General features: G+C 46.5%; 1 protein-coding gene and 1 long non-coding RNA gene across 2 annotated transcripts in view; both read left to right on the top strand.

The window, feature by feature from the left end:
* Positions 1-18,851, top strand: part of LOC136838195 (uncharacterized) — a 90,334-nt gene extending 71,483 nt beyond the window's left edge. The window contains exons 2-3 of the long non-coding RNA XR_010852888.1: positions 15,642-15,758; positions 18,137-18,851. This is a non-coding gene — a long non-coding RNA (uncharacterized lncRNA). The remainder of the gene's footprint in view (positions 1-15,641; positions 15,759-18,136) is intronic.
* On the top strand, positions 16,523-18,851 carry LOC136838190 (zinc finger protein OZF-like). Its single transcript, XM_067103072.1, has one exon. The coding sequence runs from the start codon at positions 16,529-16,531 to the stop codon at positions 17,207-17,209; it is 681 nt and encodes a 226-aa protein (XP_066959173.1). The 5' UTR covers positions 16,523-16,528; the 3' UTR covers positions 17,210-18,851.
* Positions 18,852-19,031: the final 180 nt, after the last annotated feature.

Genomic DNA, 19,031 nt, shown 5'->3' with positions numbered 1-19,031 from the left:
ATCGATCTGTTCGCCACCCGGCACAACAGAAAACTCCAGGTCTTCTGTTCCGTCGTGCCGGACCCATGGGCCGCTGTGGAGGACGCATTCTAACACCCGTGGGACAACCTCGACACGTACGCCTTTCCCCCATTCTGTCTGATTCGCCGGGTGATCAGCCGAGTGATGATCACCCCGAATCTCAGAATGACTCTGGTGGCACCCAAGTGGCCCCAGGCCAGTTGGTATCCGGACCTGCTAGATCTCCTCTCAGAGGCGCCGAGAGAGATCCCCCCCTGGCCCAACCTTCTGCGTCAACCTCACGCGCAACGGTTCCACCTGGCAGTGCATTCCCTGTGTCTTCACGGCTGGAGGTTATCCACCATCTCTTGCGAGCGAGAGGCTTTTCGCGCCGCGCAGCAACAGAGATGGCAGGATACCTCAGAAGATCATCCGCAGCGGTGTACCAGGGAAAGTGGTCCGTCTTCTGTGGTTGGTGTCGTCGAAGGGGTATCTCTCCGGTCGGAGCTACTGTTCAGCAGGTCGCGGACTTCCTCGTCTTCCTTCACCGAGAGAAGCTTCTCTCCGTTTCAGCTGTAAAAGGCTACCGAGCTGCGCTCGGCCTAGTCTTAAGGCTGAAAGGAGTAGATATCTCATCATCTTTCGAGATTTCTCTACTCGTGAGAAGCTTCGAACGGTCTTGCCCACCTAGGGATCTCAGGCCCCCTGCATGGGATGTGACTCTCGTGTTAAGGAGCCTGACTCGTGCACCGTACGAGCCTTTAAGAGAGTTGTCAGACAGGGATCTGACCCTCAAGACTGTTTTTTTGCTTGCCCTGGCATCGGCGAAGAGAGTAGGCGAGCTTCACGGACTTTCCTTTGATGTTAAACACTCGAGGGGATGGGGATCAGTTACGCTCGATTTCATCCCAGATTTCGTTGCGAAGACTCAGAACCCTTCGGTCCCTGACGCACGGTTCGAGTCCTTCACGATCCCCTCCCTAGAGGACTTTGTAGATAATGATCCAGACGAGATGCTACTGTGTCCTGTTAGGGTGCTGCAGCGCTATCTGAAGAGGACTCGGCACCTCCGGCCTGAGTGTCGACGACTCTTCGTTAGTACTGGCTCGACCAAGAAAGAAGTGTCCAAGAATACCATTTCATTCTGGCTTCGTGAGATGATAAGGAGAGCGTACTCTGCTGCAGGAGAAGACGACACCGGTACGCTTCGTCCGAGAGCTCACGAGGTCCGCAGCATTGGTCCGTCCCTGGCATTCCGGAAGAATATGTCGGTACCACAGGTACTGAAGGCAGGGGTGTGGTCCCGACAGACTACCTTCACCTCCTTCTACCTCCGGGATGTTGCACACAAGTCCTTGGACACTTTTTCCTTGGGTCCTGTGGTGGCTGCTCAACAAGTTGTGTAGCTTATCCAGCTCCCCTAGCGGGACAGGTTGCATCTCGCCTATGTTGTACGGTGTGATTGGGAGATGATTCTGGAGTGACTGGCCTCTATTCCTCTCCCCATCCTAAGCTTCCTTCCCACGGGCAGGGAGCGGACGAGCCGTTACAAGCTGGACCGGGCGATCGAGGCAGGTAAGCACATAACTAGAGCTTCCGTTCTATTTCCTTTCAGGTTAATAGAAGCAACCCCACTCCTTCCTCTTGCAAGGGGAGGAGGGAGTCCATGACTTGAGACAAACCCAAAACTTGTATTTGCCTTATTGTCATCCGACATCTATTCTTCCTAGCTTACTTTACATGAACTGACGTTTCCTCTTTCATGCAAAGGGACCTAGAAGTCTGACAACTGATCTTGCGTTTCATACAACCCGATCTTTTGTCAGAGGCAATTTTTCCCTTCCTCGCTCTCACGACCAGGAAGGGAAGACAAGGTGGTGAACTCCAGTCAGTTCAGAGAGACTTTTTTCAGATTCCTCCCTCCAATCAGTGAGTCTCCTAATGTAAAGGACCGAGGGTTTGTATATTGTGTCGGAACAAATAACAATTTTTAAAATTAAATTGTATTTTTCCTAACTATACAAACCCGAGGTCCTTTACAATTATGCCCACCTCATGCCACCCCTCAATCTGTACCTGGGCCGAAAATCAAATTGGAATGTTTACGTCCGGGTAGGCGGGGCTCCCGCCTCCCGGACAGTAGTTAACTGCCTAATCCACCTTGTTTGAAGTTCAACGGCCGTTTCCAGCCTACGCCTGAAAGTAATCTCATAATGTAAAGGACCTCGGGTTTGTATAGTTAGGAAAAATACAATTTACTTTTAAAAATTGTTATTTTGTTCTGCCATGGTATACAAACTGTACTTTTTTTTACTTATCAATAATAATAATTATATAAATTGGCCGTTATAACTTTAGAAAACTTGATTATGTAGTTAACTACCGCCTTTTAAAACTTCCCGGATGTAAACATTCCAATTTGCTTTCCAGTTGCCGTGTTGTACAGACGTGTTTCTTCATTCTCTGCCCGATGTTAAAATTGAGCTGTTTTCCGCTGGGATCTTTTCTGGGACTGCTGTCATGCATTGTGTATTCATTTTCTCCATCGTAAAAATCTTGTGATTAATAAACCTTGTAAGCCAATTTTGAGAGAGTGTGTTGGCAGGAAGAAATATAATAGTTTTCGATCTAAAGTTGATGTGGACCCCCTCGCCCTTTGCTCTTCTTACAGTGGGCGTGTGTGTTCCCATTATTCTCCTTGTACTGAGTCTTGCTCTTGGTCGGCTGAGCAGTGGGCGAGGTTTGAATGGAGGAAACAGTACTAGAGTAAGCCTTCCAAGACGTCATCTGAGGGTTACACGCCCCCCAATGACTCCCTTGGTGGCTAACCCTTCGGGCTGCCTCTCTTTCAAGAGAGGATTCCCCTTTGTCTTCTTTCCTTCTTCGTCGGGTGTGGAATGACATTGGGGAGCGGACAATCAGGACGACCTCTTCTCAGGGACTTCTCTGAGTTAGGGATTCATTTTTTTCCCCCAGAGCGAGTGGAGTCTCCCTCCCCTAATCTGACTTTGTCTTCAGGTCTGATGGTAGAGGCATAATCCAAACATTAAGGAAAGGCTCCAGATCATGCTTCAACGGTTAATGTTTCGGTACTGATAGTTTCCACAATCGCTCTGGTACCGAAGATGACTGGTGTTTCATCTTTTTCTATTACCTTGGGTTTGGTACCTCGTAGTCTTCCCTTTAAAACTCTTTTGAGTTCTGGGCCAGCTGGGACATTCTCTACCTGCCCAAGGTGTGGCTTCTTCCTTCTTCCCTCCTTCGGTTCCTTCTTTCTCAACTTTTCCAACAGGTTTCTCTGTCCCTCCGGCTAAGGCAGTTTATGTAGTTTCGGGGTTGATTTCGGGTCATCAAGGACCCTTTCCCTGTTGTTCCTTAACTAGTGGATCTTCTGTTCTGGATTCCCAGTCTCACGCAACTCTGATGCATCCTGGTTTGCGTTCAGGTGTTGCGGTCTCTGCTTCCAGGAGTGGGGGGCGTTGTTCACCCAGGTGTTGCGTCATCGTCTGTGGAGGGTGCAGGATTTGCACAATCTTTTGTTCATGACACTTACCTGACAGATATATATATAGCTGTATTCTCCGAAAGGGACCGACAGAAATTCAAAAACTTACAGCACACGCAGATGGGCCAGGTGGTTAGTACCCATTCCCGCCGCTGGGAGGCGGGCATCAGGAACCATTCCCATTTTCTATTCAGATTTTCTCTGTCGCCGGTATTGTCAACACCTGTTGTCAATACCTCCTAGCCTGGATTTCGTAAAACTTTTCCACTAAGTATTCTGATTGTCTTTTGGTTTTTTGACTTTGGCTTTGTGGATAGGCATACGCTTCTTTGGACTGTTTTGATTTTGGTTTTGGCTTTTCCTTGAACAAGATGTCTGGATCTAGTTCTGCTAGTTTCAGGGTGTGTGTTGTGAAGGAGTGTAAGGTGAGGCTACCGAAAGCTTCAGACCCTCACACAGTATGCATGAGATGTAGAGGGCATGTCTGTATGTTGGATGATCGCTGCAAGGAGTGTGAATCGTTGCCTGATTCTGATTGGAAGGCTTACGATTCTTACGTTGTGCAAAGCTAGAGCGTGATCGTGTCAGGAGGTCTTCCTCCAGGAGTGTGTCGGTAGGTGGGAGTCAGGGTATTAATTTATCTCCTGTTAACCCTACTAATGCTTCTCCTTTCCCTGTAGAGTCGCCTTCTAACCCTGTGATTGAGTCTGCGGAAGGTAATGCCCTTGCGCAGAGATTTTGAACTCCATTCGTACTTTGGAGTCTAAGGTGTTGGCGATCAAAGTGCAGTGAAGTGTGATCCCCCAGTGTTGTGGAGGGGGCGTCAGATCGGCCCTATAATGCCTCCTCTAGGCCTAGACCTCTGCCGAACTCCCAGGACTTAGGGAATGGGCATGTCAAAATTGCCGCAAGAGGGTTACGGGGACCCCCACCGATCTGGCGTCCCTTGGCAGGCCTTGTTGACGTCTCCCCAGGCTGCCAAGGATTGTGCTCGCGCACGGATCCTTCAACGATTGCTTTTCGTCCTCCGAGGCGCCTCTCCACATAAGGGGTCACGTTCTCGGTTGGACTCTCGTCCTTTCAAGAGGAGCCGCGTTGAAGAGGACGCTTCTTCTCCTCTTTCTCGTGCTTTGGAATCTTCTCCCGACTGGCTGCGAGATTTGCCGCCGCAGAAGAGGACCAGGATTTCTTCGGAGGAGGACGTTGCTGAACGTCCCAGCCGCACCAAGAAGAGAGCCCCTGTCGCCCTTGGTAGAAGGAGGAGGACGTCTCCTTCCCCCTCTTCTTCTCATAAGAGCAGCCCTTCTCCTGAGAGGGCTTCCTCTCCTCTCAATCGTCTTATCCAAGATATGCAGCGGCAGTTAGCTTCCCTTCTCGCTGCTAAGGAGAAGGAATTCCTCTTGTGAATCATTTATAGCCTCAAGGATTTGTCGCTGCCAGTTAAAAGATCTAAGAGGTCTCCCTCTCCTTCTCTTCGTTCGTCTCTCTCCCCTGCGGTTTCTGTAGTCGCCCTCATCGTTCTGTTAAGGATCATCAGCTCTCCTTGCCCCGTCGTGACACGCTGGTTGATCAGGACGCTCCTCTTGCAGCTCGGCTTGCCGCTAGTAAGAAGATTCGCGCCAAGACGCTCTTTCTTGCCTCTCCTCCTGCTTCGCTCTCGTTTTGACGTTCGGCAGGACGCTCCCCAGGACGCTTCGTTATTCCCGATCTCTGCACGACGCTCTTCAGGACTCTCGTCAAAAGAAGCTCGGCGGTCGCTCGTCAGGACTCTCATCAGGGCGCTCGGCAGCTTGTGAGACAGGGCGCTCTTCAGGACGCCGGCTGCTTGTGAAGCAGGAAACGCTTGTCAGGGTTCTCCCAGGACGCTCGACAGGGTCGCTCCTCAGGACACTCTCGTCAGGGCGCTCGGCAGGACGCTCCTGTACGAGTTGTTCATCATTTTTCTTCGGCTTCTTCCCACGAGAAGAGGTCTCTGGGCCGAATTGGACCCAAAGGTCTTTGTCTCTCTCTAGCCCCGGAAGACTCTCCTGTCGCTCCTGTCGAAGAGGCTGATTTGTCTCAGGAGTCGGACTCTGCAGAACAAGAGCAGCCCCCTCTTTCGTCTTTCTCCGACTACCGGGTTTTGGCTAGCATGCTTAAGGAACTTTTTCCTGATAAATTTCAGCCTTCTGCTCCTCTTTCCCCTCCTTCGCAGTTAGCTTCTTGAAGGTGAGGAAATCGCCAAAAGCTTCCTACAAATGAAGACTTCTCTGGCTACTAGAAAAGCTCTCAAGAGAGTCAATGCGTGGATGGAAGATAGGAAGTCTCAAGGAAAATCTTCCTTCAACCGGTCTCTCCCCGTCTAGATTGTGCGGGAAAGCTGGAATGTGGTATGAGACGGGAGAGGAAATTGGCTCAAGAGTTCCTTCTTCCTCTCAAGGTGATTTTTCAGCCTCGTTGATGCTTCAAGGAGGTCTCTTCTTTCTTCGGCTAAGGTGTCTTGGACTCTTTCTGAGACCGACCACCATCTGAAAGGCCTTTTCAAGTCTATGGAGGTTTTTAACTTTCTGGACTGGTGCTTGGGGGCCTTGGACTTAAGGACTCGAGTCCGGATTCTATTTCTCTGGGGAGCTGTCCAGTGTACTGTCTTGCATGGACAAGGCCGTCAGGGATGGCGCTGATGAACTGGCTTCACATTTTGGTACAACCCTCCTAAAGAAGAGGGCTTTGTACTGCAATTTCGCTGCTGCAAGTCAGTTTCTCCTGTTCAGAGGGCTGAGTTACTTTTTGCCCCTCTTTCTAGCCATCTCTTCCCCAGCCGCTTGTCAAGGATCTCGCCTCCAGCCTTAAGGAGAAGGCTACTCAGGATCTCCTTGCTCAGTCTTCCAGACGTCCTAGTGTCCCTTCTTTCGTCTTCAAAGGACTTCCCCCGAAGAGACAGAAGCCCTTTCGTGGGAGATCTTCCTCCTCTAGACCCTTTTCGCGAGGAAGAGGTCTCTCCAGAGGCGGAGCCCCTTCTTCCCAAAGGGGCAAGAAGTGACTTTCCTCACCTCCAGACACCAGTAGGAGCCAGGCTTCTCCTGTTTTCGGAAGCCTGGAAAGTAAGAGGGGCGGATTCCTGGTCCCTCAATGTAATCAAAAAGGTTACAGGATCCTCTTCTCCAAACCCCCTGTGTCCTCTACTCCCCAGATCTGTCGCCTTCTTACCGGAGCCAGAGAAGCAACAGATCCTTTTTAGATCTGCTGGAAGAAATGATCCAGAAAAGGGCCATAGAGCGAGTCCTGGATCTGGAGTCTCCAGGTTTTTACAATCGTCTCTTCCTGGTTCCAAAACAGTCAGGGGGGTGGAGACCAGTCCTGGACGTCAGCAGACTGAACAACTTTGTCGTCAAAGAGAAGTTCAAAATGGAGACGCCCCAGTCGGTTATCAATGCACTGCGACCAGGCGATTGGATGGTCTCTCTCTGACCTACAGGACGCGTATTTTCATGTCCCCATTCATCCTCAGTCGAGAAAGTATTTGAGGTTTGTCCTGGGGGGAAGAGTGTACCAGTTCAGAGCTCTCTGTTTCGGACTGAGTACAGCTCCTATGGTATTCACAGTCCTGATGAGGAACGTTGCCCGGTGGCTTCATCTTGCCGGATAAGGATCTCGCTCTATCTGGACGACTGGCTCATCCGAGCCACATCGAACAAAGGTGTCTGGAGGACTTGCATTCAACTTTGAAACTGACAAAGTCCCTGGGACTTCTTGTGAATTTAGAGAAGTCGCATCTGATCCCCTCTCAGTCCATTCTTTATCTGGGGATTCGGATGGATTCAGCGGGTTTTCGAAATCCTTTCCATCCCAGGAACGTCAGCAGCACTGCTTTACGCCCTTTCGGCCTTCCTGGGGAAAGAAACATGCTCGGTGAGGGAATGGATGAGTCTGCTGGGGACCATTTCATCACTGGAGAAGTTTGTTTCCCTGGGAGGTTGCATCTCAGACCCTACAGTTCTTTCTTGCGGACAACTGGAAGAACAAGGAGGACTTAGACGAGGTCTCTCAGGATCTCTCTCTCTGTCAAGGACCATCTTCGGTGGTGGCTCGATCCTGAAAGTTGGCAGAAGGGGTCTCTCTCTATCTTCAGAGCCCCGACCTAGTGTTGTTTTCCGACGCGTCCATGTCGGGATGGGGAGCAACACTAGGGGAGGAGGAAGTGTCAGGCACCTGGAAAGGGGAACAGGTGTCCTGGCACATAAATCTAAAAGAACTGAAAGCGATTTTCTTGGCTCTTCAGTTCTTCGAAGATCAAGTTGCAGGCCGGGTAATTCAAGTCAACTCCGACAACACCACGGCCCTGGCGTACCTCAAGAAACAGGGAGGTACTCATTCTCGGTCCCTGTTCTTGATCGCCAAGGAGATCCTGCTATGGGCACATTGTCGCCAAGGTGACGATTCTCACTCGTTTTGTAGCAGGGGTCGAGAATGTAACCTTCCATTGGACCTTCTCAGTCGACAACATCAGCTTCTGCCAACAGAATGGACTCTGAGACGCAGAAGTGTGTCAGGATCTTTGGAAGCTTTGGGGACGTCCCCTGGTGGACACCTGAATTAGCTTCAAGGACCACAAGGCTGCCCCTTTACTGCTCTCCAGTTCTCGACCCAGGAGCCCTAGCAATAGATGCCTTTCTCTGGGACTGGAAGGGTCTAGATCTGTGCAACGCTTTCCCCATTCAAGATTCTGGGGAAGTCGTCAGGAAGTTTGTAGCCTCAGAAGGGACGACGAGATGACTTTAATCGCTCCTTTTTGGCCTTCAGCAGAGTGGTTCCCAGAGGTCATGTCTCTCGTGGTGGACTTTCCAAGAACGCTTCCTTGAGAACAGATCTTCTCAAACAACCCCACTTCGAGAGGTACCACAAAAATCTTCCCCGCTCTGAGTCTGACTGCATACAGACTATCGAGACCTTGCTCAGAGCGAGAGGTTTTTCTAGACCAGTGGCTAAGCGATCGCTAACGCCAGGAGAGCCTCTTCCAGCGCAGTGTACCAGTCCAAGTGGGTCATTTTTAGGAAGTGGTGTAAACTTAAGGGAATTTCCTCCACCACGACCTCTCTATCCCAGATAGCGGACTTCCTTTTTTATCTGAGAAAGGATTTGAAGCTGGCAGTCCCTACCATCAAAGGCTATAGGAGTATGCTGTCAACGGTCTTCAGGCATAGAGGCCTGAACTTATCGGACAATAAAGACCTTCATGATCTTCTTAGGTCTTTTGAGACGTCTAAGGTAGCCTCCCCTAAGTTACCTTCGTGGAATTTAGATGTAGTTCTAAAATTCCTGATGTCGAAGAGGTTTGAACCTTTACATTCTGCTTCCTTCAAAGATGTAACCAAGAAAGCTATTTTCCTAACTGCTCTGGCAACTGTCAGAGTTAGTGAACTTCAAGCGATCAGCAAGATTATAGGTTTCAGAGGCCCTGATGCTGTCTGTTCTCTGAGCCCTATGTTTCTTGCCAAGAATGAAAACCCGTCTTCCCCTTGGCCCAGGTCCTTCGAAATTAAGGGCTTGACTTAACATCACTGGACAAGAACCTGAGAGAACCCTGTGTCCTGTCAGGGCTCTAAAATTTTATTTGCAGAGGACCCAGGATTGTAGAGGTCCTTCTAGCAATCTTTGGTGCTCGGTTAAGAGGCCTGATATACCTCTCTCGAAAAATGCCCTGGCGTTCTTTCTGTTCGGATACCATCATAGACGCCCATTCCAGTGTGCTAGACGAAGATTTGAGAACTTTGAAGGTTAAGGCTCACGAAAGAGCCATTGCTACCTCAGTGGCCTTCCAGAAAAACCAGTCTCTCAATGACATTCTGGGTGCCACTTTTTGGCTGAACAATTGCGGTCTTTAATGCTTCTCATTATCTCACAGAAGTGAAGACGTCCTATGAGAATTGCTGTGCGCTGGGACCAACGTTTCCAGAAATACGATCTTGGGAACAAAAGCACTCTCATCCTCTCCTTTAGTTTTGTTTTTGTGTTTTTAAATATTTTATGTGTTGTTTTTATGGTCGTTGGGTCTCCACCAGTGGTGGTCAGCCCCAGTCCTTAGTTTATGTTAATCTTTTTGACGTAACTAGGCTTGGTCAGGTGGTTGTTAGTTTGTCGCTTACCCTCAAAGTAAGGTCATATGGTCTAGTCACATTGTGGTCTCACCCCGTTGACAGATCATCTAGATTCCACCAGCTTTATAGGTCTCTACCTCGCTGGAGTTTTCTAGTGTAAAGCAGAAGCAGGCTTGGGTGACAGTAATCACGAAGTCAGCAATGCTAACAGGTAAGGAACCAAGGCGTCAATCCCCTACATAGTTTTGTTTCCTAAATCCTATTCTGTCTCTTCCCACCTCCAATGGTGGGATTCAGCTATATATATATCTGTCAGGTAAGTGTCATGAACAAAATGATATTTTTTGATAAAATAAAGTTTGTTCATACTTACCTGGCAGATATATATAATCATAGTACCCGCCCTCCTCCCCTCAGGAGACAGTAGTTCTAGTTTCTAGAAAATCTGAATAGAAAATGGGAATGGTTCCTGATGCCGCCTCTTCCAGCGGCAGGGAATGGGTACTAACCACCTGGCCCATCTCATTATGCAGTCTAGTTTTGAATTTCTGTCGGTCCCTTTCGGAGAATACAGCTATATATATATCTGCCAGGTAAGTATGAACAAACTTTATTTTATCATAAAAATATCATATTCCGGTGGCTTCCAGTATGTTTGTGACTGATTTGTCAGGTGTCTGTCTTGCATACCCAGGTGTGTCGTGTTCCAGATTGTCAAGTTTAGCGTTTGCTAGGGGTCAGCCTGTCTCATTTCTGGTCTCGGCTCGGTCGGACCAGTCTGACAAAGATAGCTCCTGTGAAGATGAGGATCAGATACCGGAGGTTAGTTTTCCTTCGGCCAATGAGGCCGAGTACATACGGATGGTGGACTTTATCCATATGGTGTATCCGCAGTCCACGGCTCCGGAGGAGCCGATGCAACCGAACCAAGCAGTGTTCAAGTCGCTATGTAACAAAACCAGTAGTCGCACAGTCACCAAAGAATCTAGTCTGGTTTGGCCATGTCGAGCAGGCGTTGAGAGAGGCTGACAATAAGATGGCAGCTTTGATAGGGTCGGGTAGGCAGGATTCAGCCTTGCTTCCTATTCGGAAGGGCTTCTATAGGGTTGCGGGTAACCCTTCTGTGGGTGTCAGGGTTACTCTGAACGAGTCGGTAGAGGCCCTTCTATCTCGGGTTCCGTCTTCAAATCACTTGGTATCCGTTACGGCCCGAGAAGCCTGTATCTTGGAGGACACTTTCCACAGTCAGTTGGAGGCATTGTCCCACACTATGTGGATGTTATCCTGATTAATGGGGTTCCTCAAGCAGGATGGATATACTCCGTCAGATCCAACATTGACCACCTCATCACTTCGGTGTCAGTGGGGCTAGCACGCAAGGCGAATATTTCCGCAGGTCATACTACGTTCTTCGGGAAGAAGAGAAGGGATTTTCTAAATCATCTGCCTCCTCATTTTCCGGACATCCACAAGAGGGCTCTGTTGAGGGCTCCATTGGCACTCAGCAGCAGTCTGTTTAAGGAGGAGGATGTTTCGGCCATGGTCAACTTTGTGTAATCTACATCGGCAGTTGAGTTGCAGCAAGCCATGATCAGAGTAGCAGCACAGAGTGCTAGATCACCGAAGGGGTCTAGAATGTCTTCGCCATCTAAACACTCGCATTCCAACTCCGGCAAGATCTCCTAAGAAGGTCCACTTTTCTTCCAAGATTCCCCATTCTGCCTCGGATCCGAAACCTTCTGATCATGAGAAGGGTTTTCGGAAATAGGAGACGTTCCCTTCACCTGCACAGTAGGAGGTTGCCTTACCCGTTTCTGGGACATCTGGAAGGAGTGGGGTGCAGAGAGTTGGGTAGTGGAGGTCTTAAGGAAAGGTTACAGAGTCCCTTTTCATTCTCATCCTCTGCTATCCAGCTCACCAGTGTATCTTCCCAGTTATTCCCGTTCTTCCATCAGGGGGATAGCTTTGGAGACAGAAATCCGAGCCCCTTCTCTAGAAATCCGAGCCCTTTTAGAGAAGGGAGCATTAGAGCCTGCTTCCCCTTCTCCTGGGTTCTATAGCCAGATCTTCGTGGCCCCCAAGGCAGATCTTGGAGACCTATCATAGATCTCCCGGGTCTCAACAAGTTCGTAACCTCAATGAAGTTTCATAAAGAAACTTCACAGTCAGTGCTGCGGTTGATTTGGAGAGAAGATTGGATGATTTCAGTGGACCTCAAGGATGCATATCTCCAGGTTCCGAGTCATCAGGAATCTCAGAAGTTCCTTCATTTCTCAGGTCCGACTGGAACATTTCAGTTCAAAGTCCTCTGCTTCGGTCTGACCACAGCACCTCAGGTATTCACGAGGGTGAATGTCTCCTGTTTCAGACATTATGCATCGTCAGGGCTTCCGGATGAGAAGATACCTTGACGACTGGCTGGTTCAAGCTTCGTCGGAAGGCGAGGCTCTGTAGGCAAGGGATTTTCTTTTGAACCTGTGCCAGAAGTTAGGCATAAGAATCAATTTCGACAAGAGTTCTCTGTTTCCAACTCAAGTAAAGACGTACCTGGGAATGACGATTCGGACGCGCTTTTGAGGGCTTTCCTGACAGAGGAGTGGGTTCTGGCGATTTTAAGCTAGCTGGAAACTTTCATGTGAAACAAAGTTCAACCTGTGAGCTTATGGAAAAAGCTGCTCGGCCGGATGGCCTCCCTATCCCTTCTTGTTCCAGGGTCTCGTCTCCGGATGCGTTCTCTGCAGGTGTGTCTCAGGAATTGCTAGGACTTCCACGAAGAGAACGCGTCGATAATCTGGGATGATTCTTGCCTGAAGGATCTTCGGTGGTGGTCAGAAGAACATCATCTGACCACCAGCGTAAGGTTGGGCTCCCCCCTTCCAGATGTACATCTGTACACAGATGCCTCAGATCAGGGTTGGGGTGCAACCCTGGAGGAATCTCAGGGCCAGGGCCTTTGAAGGGATCTGGATCAGGAGGGGTCCATAAATTACAGGGAATTAAGAGCAGTTGAGGAGACTGTGAGTTGCTTTGCAGAACAGGTAAGCAACAGGACCGTAGCGTTACTCTGCGACAATGTTACAGCAGTATCATATCTCTAAAAGGAGGGGGAACAAGATCACAGGTGTTGAATATGGTAGCACAGAGAGTTTTCCACTGGTGCGAAGAACACACAGTTTCGCTCATTCCCCAATTCATGTCGGGAAAGCTCAACGTCTTGGCGGACGCTCTGAGTCGGTCTCAGGAAGTTCTCGGGGGGAAATGGACATTAGTGCAAGACTAGGTGCAACTGCTGCTCAAGAGATGGCCAGCGACGGTGGATCTTTCTCCACCAGGATGAACCATGTCTTCCAGTTTACTGGACCCCATGTTGCAATCCCATGTCCTGCAAACAGACGCATGTTGCACCCATGGGACAATTCAGCAAGTGCTGATGCATTTCCTCCCTTCAGGATGGTACAACAAGTGCTGAGCAAAACTCAGGATCTGCAAGAACACTCAAATGACCCTGATCTGCCCATTCTGGCCCCAAAGACCTTGGTTTCCAGACCTCCTGGACCTGTTGACAGAAGTTTCAGTATTCCTCCCAGAGAGGAGAGATTTACTCAAACAGCCGCACTTCCACTACTTCCACCGGAACCTCCGCATGCTGAAGCTAGCTGCGTGGAGACTGTCCAGCGAGCGCCCGTCATCACACGGGACTCTCTAAAGCAGTGGCTAGGCAAATGTCTTTCTGTCTGAGAAGATCAACCAGGAAGTTATACCAGGCCAGGTGGGCAATGTATCGTGGATGGTGCCAGAAACAAGGTCATTGTATTTCACTTCCAACAGTTGCAAAAGTAGCAGACTTCTTGCTATTTTTAAGGAGAGACAAGAGACTTTCTTACTCTACAATTGCTGGGTACAGGTCAATGCTGAGCAGTACATTCCGCTTTCATCTTCTGGAACTCTCATCCAGCAAGATTCTCCATGATCTGTTAAGATCTTTTAAAATAATGCCCAATTCTTCCGCTTCGGGCCCTCTTGTGGGATTTAGCGGTGGTATTGAATTTCCTAAGATCGGCAGCCTTCAAACCTTTAGAGTCTCTGCCGCTAAGGCAATTAACTAAGAAAGTTCTTTTTTTTGTTTGCGCTGGCTACAGTTAAAAGAGGATCGGAGAAATCCAGGCTGTTATCCAGGACAGTCTCCTTTTCGGGGAAAGATAGTTTTCTTTCTTACTTGCAAAGTCCGAATCGAAATGAATCCTTTGCCAAGGGCATTCAAAGTCGCATCCTTAGAAGACTTTGTAGGAGGCGCTTCCAAGATGCTATTATGCCCAGTTAGGGCTTTAAAGTCTTATCTGTCTCGCGACCGAAAACTTTTGCCTCGCCGAGAATGTTATTTGTTTCCCCAGAATGCCCTTCACGTTCGATCTCCAAGAATGCTGTCAGTTTCTTTCTTCGAGAAGTTATTCAACAAGCGTCAGAAGATTCTTCATCAACTTTCAACCATCGAACCTTCAACTTCTTTTGCGTCCGAAGAGCTCATAGTATCAGAGGAATAGCTACATCTTCAGCATCCTTAGGAATTTTCAGTGTCGGCAATTTTAGAAGCTGCCACTTGGAAATCAGTGTCAGTTTTCACACCTTTTACCTCAGGGACATCCAATTTTCGTCAGAGAAGGGTTACTCGCTGGGTCCTTTTGTGGCAGCCAACACATCTTGTAAATGCAGGATAAAACTAGGGGGCTGGGGGAAGTTAGGTATTCAAGATAGTCTAGGAATTTGGAATTCTCAATTGATCAGGATCCATAGGGGGCAGCATTAGGCTACAGTAGCATGATGAAACTAGGCTGAGCCAGATTGATAGGATCTTTCTCAGTAATTCCCTCTTCTGCACAGGTGTAAATCCTGCATCATATGGCGAAGAACCGAAGAGACTGCACATTCAACTTCTCCATACATGGTGCGAGGCTACAATAGCCACATGGGATGTTCATTGTACCCCCCCATACATGAGAGTGCTTTGATTAGCCACATGGGAGGTTCATTGTCCCCCTCCATACATGAGAATGCTTTGATTAGCCACATGGGAGGTTCATCGTACTCCCCCATACATGAGAGTGCTTTGATAAGCCACATAGTAGGTTGATTTTGCTACCCTCTATCCATGAGGAGGTTTGAATACCATGAGAGGTAGCTCGACTCAGACAGTACCGAGACTTGAGACTGACGTTGAGGGTACTCTCTCTACAGGCATCCTCTCCTGCCGAGTGGATAACCAGGTGAGGATACATGCATATAGGCAGAGTAGGTGAATAATGAGTTACCTGCCTTCCTGTCTGGCAGGTTGGGCTGAAATTAGATTGATCCCACCTCCTTAAAATTTTGTTAATCTGGCTGATTCAGGTGTTCAGGGAGTGTATTGCAATATGAAGTTTTCATGATGAAACTATTATTGTAATACTTACCTGAACACCTGAATGATTCCCACCCTCCTCGCCACTTCAATTTGATTAATGAATTAAGCAATTGGGGAACCCGGCCTCGCGCGGCTGGGACTTGCATTGACAGCGTTGCCAATGGTGCTTCAGATAACTCAGCTTGACAAGATTCTCCTGTAAGTGTTGGTAACGCTGACATTTAATCACCCAATCACTGGGTAAAAGTTACGGGAATATAGTTCGGGCTGGTGGGTAACCAGGGCTAATTCAGGTGTTAAGATAAGTATTACAATATTAGTTTTATCATGAAAACTTCATTTTGACAATAAAATGAAGTTTTATGTACATATCAAGTAATTGCTGAATCAGAGCCCTCCCTACTCCCCTTTTTTTCGTGGACTTTGGGCAATAAAATAGAATGACGCACTGGGCTATGCTCCCATTGCAGTGGGTGGGGCCTTCTCCCCAAATTTGCAACTGACGAATACCACAAATTTTGAATTTAGGATGCTTTACATTCAAGCATAATCGCTTAAATAATTTGCCCTAATTATATATAAAACTTAATTTTATTATAGAAATGTCATTTTGTTTCAGTTGTGGCATTATGTTTCCTAACTCTGTTGCTTTCTTTGATTTCAGATTCTTCCTCAGAAGAGCCTTCCTTCCTTCATCAGTTTTGAGCAGCATCAAGATTTTGGGAATGATTGTGTGTTTGATGGTACTACATGTAACATTACCAATAGCAGCTCTTGAAGCGTAAGAGACAATGACTTATTGTACACCTACTTTACAAATTACAGCAACAAATAAAATCTGTTCTGAATATTAGATTCATATATCAGCAAGAAAATCTGGTTGTAGTCCTTCAAGATATTGTAATACTTAATTTATAACAGATTTATTGACTAATCATTTGTAAACAGTTTGTTGTTAAGAGTCAGCTGAACACATTGTCATTACAGAACAGGGTTATGTATCATTCTTGCATGGCATTATGTATTCACTGAAAATATAAAGAGGTTGCTGTATTTTAATGTGATTCAGTTTTTATAAAGTGTTTAAAGCAGTAATACAGTAGTATCAACCTGTAGCTTATTGGGGAAAAGATATTGTGAACATTGAAGGACAAACAGCTAAATTGAATCCAGAGCATTCTCCAGAATTTCCTTTGAAGAGTGAAACTGAAGGTTCATTATCACTACCTTCCATAAATCAAGAAAACAGCAACATGGCTGCCTTTAGTGAAAACAGTGATGGTGACCTTTTGTCTGTGGATCCATTGATGTACGTCGAAATAGAGCACGAGGTATTCTGTGAGTCTAATGAATTGATGATGAATGTTCATAATTTTGTAAAACAGTAGTGAATGAAAAATCTTTTCAGATCCACTAACTTGCAAAAAGGAAGTAAAACAAGAAAATTAAGGAATAATCACAGTGGAGAGAGAAAAAAACATTCATGTGCAAGGAATGTGGGAAAGCATTTTCCCAGAAACCAAATCTTACAGTTCATATGAGAAGCCATTCATGTGCAAGGAATGTGGGAAAGCATTTTCCCAGAAACCAGATCTTACACGTCATATGAGAACTCATACTGGAGAGAAGCCATTCATGTGCAAGGAATGTGGGAAAGCATTTTCCCAGAAACCAGATCTTACAGCTCATATGACAATGCATACTGGAGAGAAGCCATTCATGTGCAAGGAATGTGGAAAAGCATTTTCCTATAAACCAAAGCTTACTCGTCATATAAGAATTCATACCAGAGAGAAGCCATTCATGTGTAAGGAATGTGGGAAAGCATTTTCCCGGAAACATCATCTTTCAGATCATATGAAAATTCATACTGGAGAGAAGCCATTCATGTGCAAGGAATGTGGGAAAGCATTTCACAATAAATCAGATCTTAAAGTTCATATGAGAATTCACGCTGGAGAGAAGCCATTCATGTGCAGTGAATGTGGGAAAGCATTTTCCCAGAAACATCATCTTTCAGATCATATGAGAACTCATACTGGAGAGAAGCCATTCATGTGCAAGGAATGTGGGAAAGCATTTTCCACGAAACAAAGTCTCACAGTTCATATGAGAATACATACTGGAGAGAAGCCATTCATGTGTAAGGAATGTGAGACAGCATTTTCCCGGAAACATCAACTTACAGTTCATATGAGAATTCATACTGGAGAAAATCCCATAGGGGTGTAAAAGGGCACTCAACAAAGCTAGGAGGATTTTTTACAGGGAAAATGCGGAGAGTACGTGGAATACAGAAAACAAGAAAATAGTTTCCCTCATATGCCTAAAATGAAACAAATTACATAAAAAATGAAAGAAATTAAATATAAATTTGTGTATACCTTTGACAACACCGTAAAAAACAAAGTATGTAAAAATAAATTGGAAGACAGTAATGCAGATGATATAGGGGAAGCATACATAATTAATTGCAACAATTGTGGAGACAAATATGTGGGTGAAACAGGTAGGGGAATAAGGACTAGAATCCAAGAACACAGGAGGGCAGTACAGCTCAACTCACAGGGGAGTGCTATAGCAAGGCATTGTTGGAAAAAGGACCATAGGATGGATTTTAAAAATAGTAGGCTTATATACAAAAGCAATAACATCGGTCATAGGATGGTAGTGGAAGGGGCACTCATCAGACAGATTAAAGTGATAGAAGGAAACAAAGGATTTACTTCAGAAGATCCCATAAGCCGATCTTTAATATTAAAAGAAGCTAAGATCGACCCTTCTGACCTAGGGGTTAGGTCTCCTGCCCAACAGACCGATGGTGACTACTCACATACCACAAGGGTTAATACCACTGATCATCAGATCGGGATATCAGACCGACAGGAGGAGATTAACAACTCTCAAGAGAATGGAAACCAGGACAGCCATCATATAAATGACAGCACAGGGAGAAGAAGTTCCAGAAGATTGCTGGGCCTTGAACCAGCCTGACTACCTCATCTCTTGAAAAAGGGTCACAGTTAGGACCTGAAAGTACTCGAGATTAAAAGGAACATGTAAATATTTACAAGTAAACAAGTTATACACAGGAATCTGGTGGGTTTCTCTTCCCATCTTCAGAAGAAAACTGAAAGAAGTTTTAGTTTGGTTTAACAGGTAGTTGTTACCGGTTGTCTTCTGCAGTGTTTGATGATGGGAACTTCAGCCAAGTTATCGAGGATGAGTTGGTGGCTCAACCTTAGTTGCCAGAGGAGAGGGGCCATTCCTCTGAGACAGCAGTGTGGCTGTTGCATCGACTCTGTTGTGATCATCTGTGTTTTGTGGAGATATTCCTGTTTGCTGCCCACACGATGGTCTCGATGATCTCACGGCAGTAGTTTGATGGTCGTCCTTGGTAATCTTTGATGATGGTCTTGACATCCCAAGGTGGATGTTCTGTTTTTTTTTTTTTTTTTTTTTTTGTACTGCTCAAAGATTGTGATTATTATTATAATGGTATTATTTGATACTTAAGTTTATGATTATTATTGACTGTATATTTGCTGCGCTGTTGGTTTCCAGATATTTGTATATTGCTTTGGTTAATTGGTTATACCTCGGATTGTCTGATGTTATCATTTATGCTCTCTGTATTACTTATTGTTTGATGTAGCTTAAGTGTTGGTGTCCTTTATATGATGTTTGTTGCTTTTTGCTGTGATGGTAAAGTTTATTTAAAGTAACTTCAATTTTGCTACATCTTCGGTATTTTTTTATTGAATCGTGGATTATGTATGATGTTTGCCATGATTTATTTCATTGCTTTTGACCAAACTTGACTCATTTGTAAACATGTACATATCTTAATGTTAATAAAGTAGTATTAAGGTTATTTTGTTGATTTTGTTGTTCCCCTTTCCCCTCGGTTGTCTCTCTCGGCTTCTGCCGGTCTTTCCTGTCCACTTCTCTGTGATGGATGATGGAACCTGATGAACCCAGGTTTGGTTCATAACAGTGGTCATGAGGATACTGAAAAATTCTCTCTCTCTCTCTCGTTACTGTAATGAAAAAT

This window comes from Macrobrachium rosenbergii, unplaced genomic scaffold (assembly GCF_040412425.1).
Source record: "Macrobrachium rosenbergii isolate ZJJX-2024 unplaced genomic scaffold, ASM4041242v1 171, whole genome shotgun sequence".
Taxonomy (NCBI): Eukaryota; Metazoa; Arthropoda; class Malacostraca; order Decapoda; family Palaemonidae; genus Macrobrachium; species Macrobrachium rosenbergii.
This window is presented reverse-complemented; position numbering and strand designations above follow the sequence as displayed.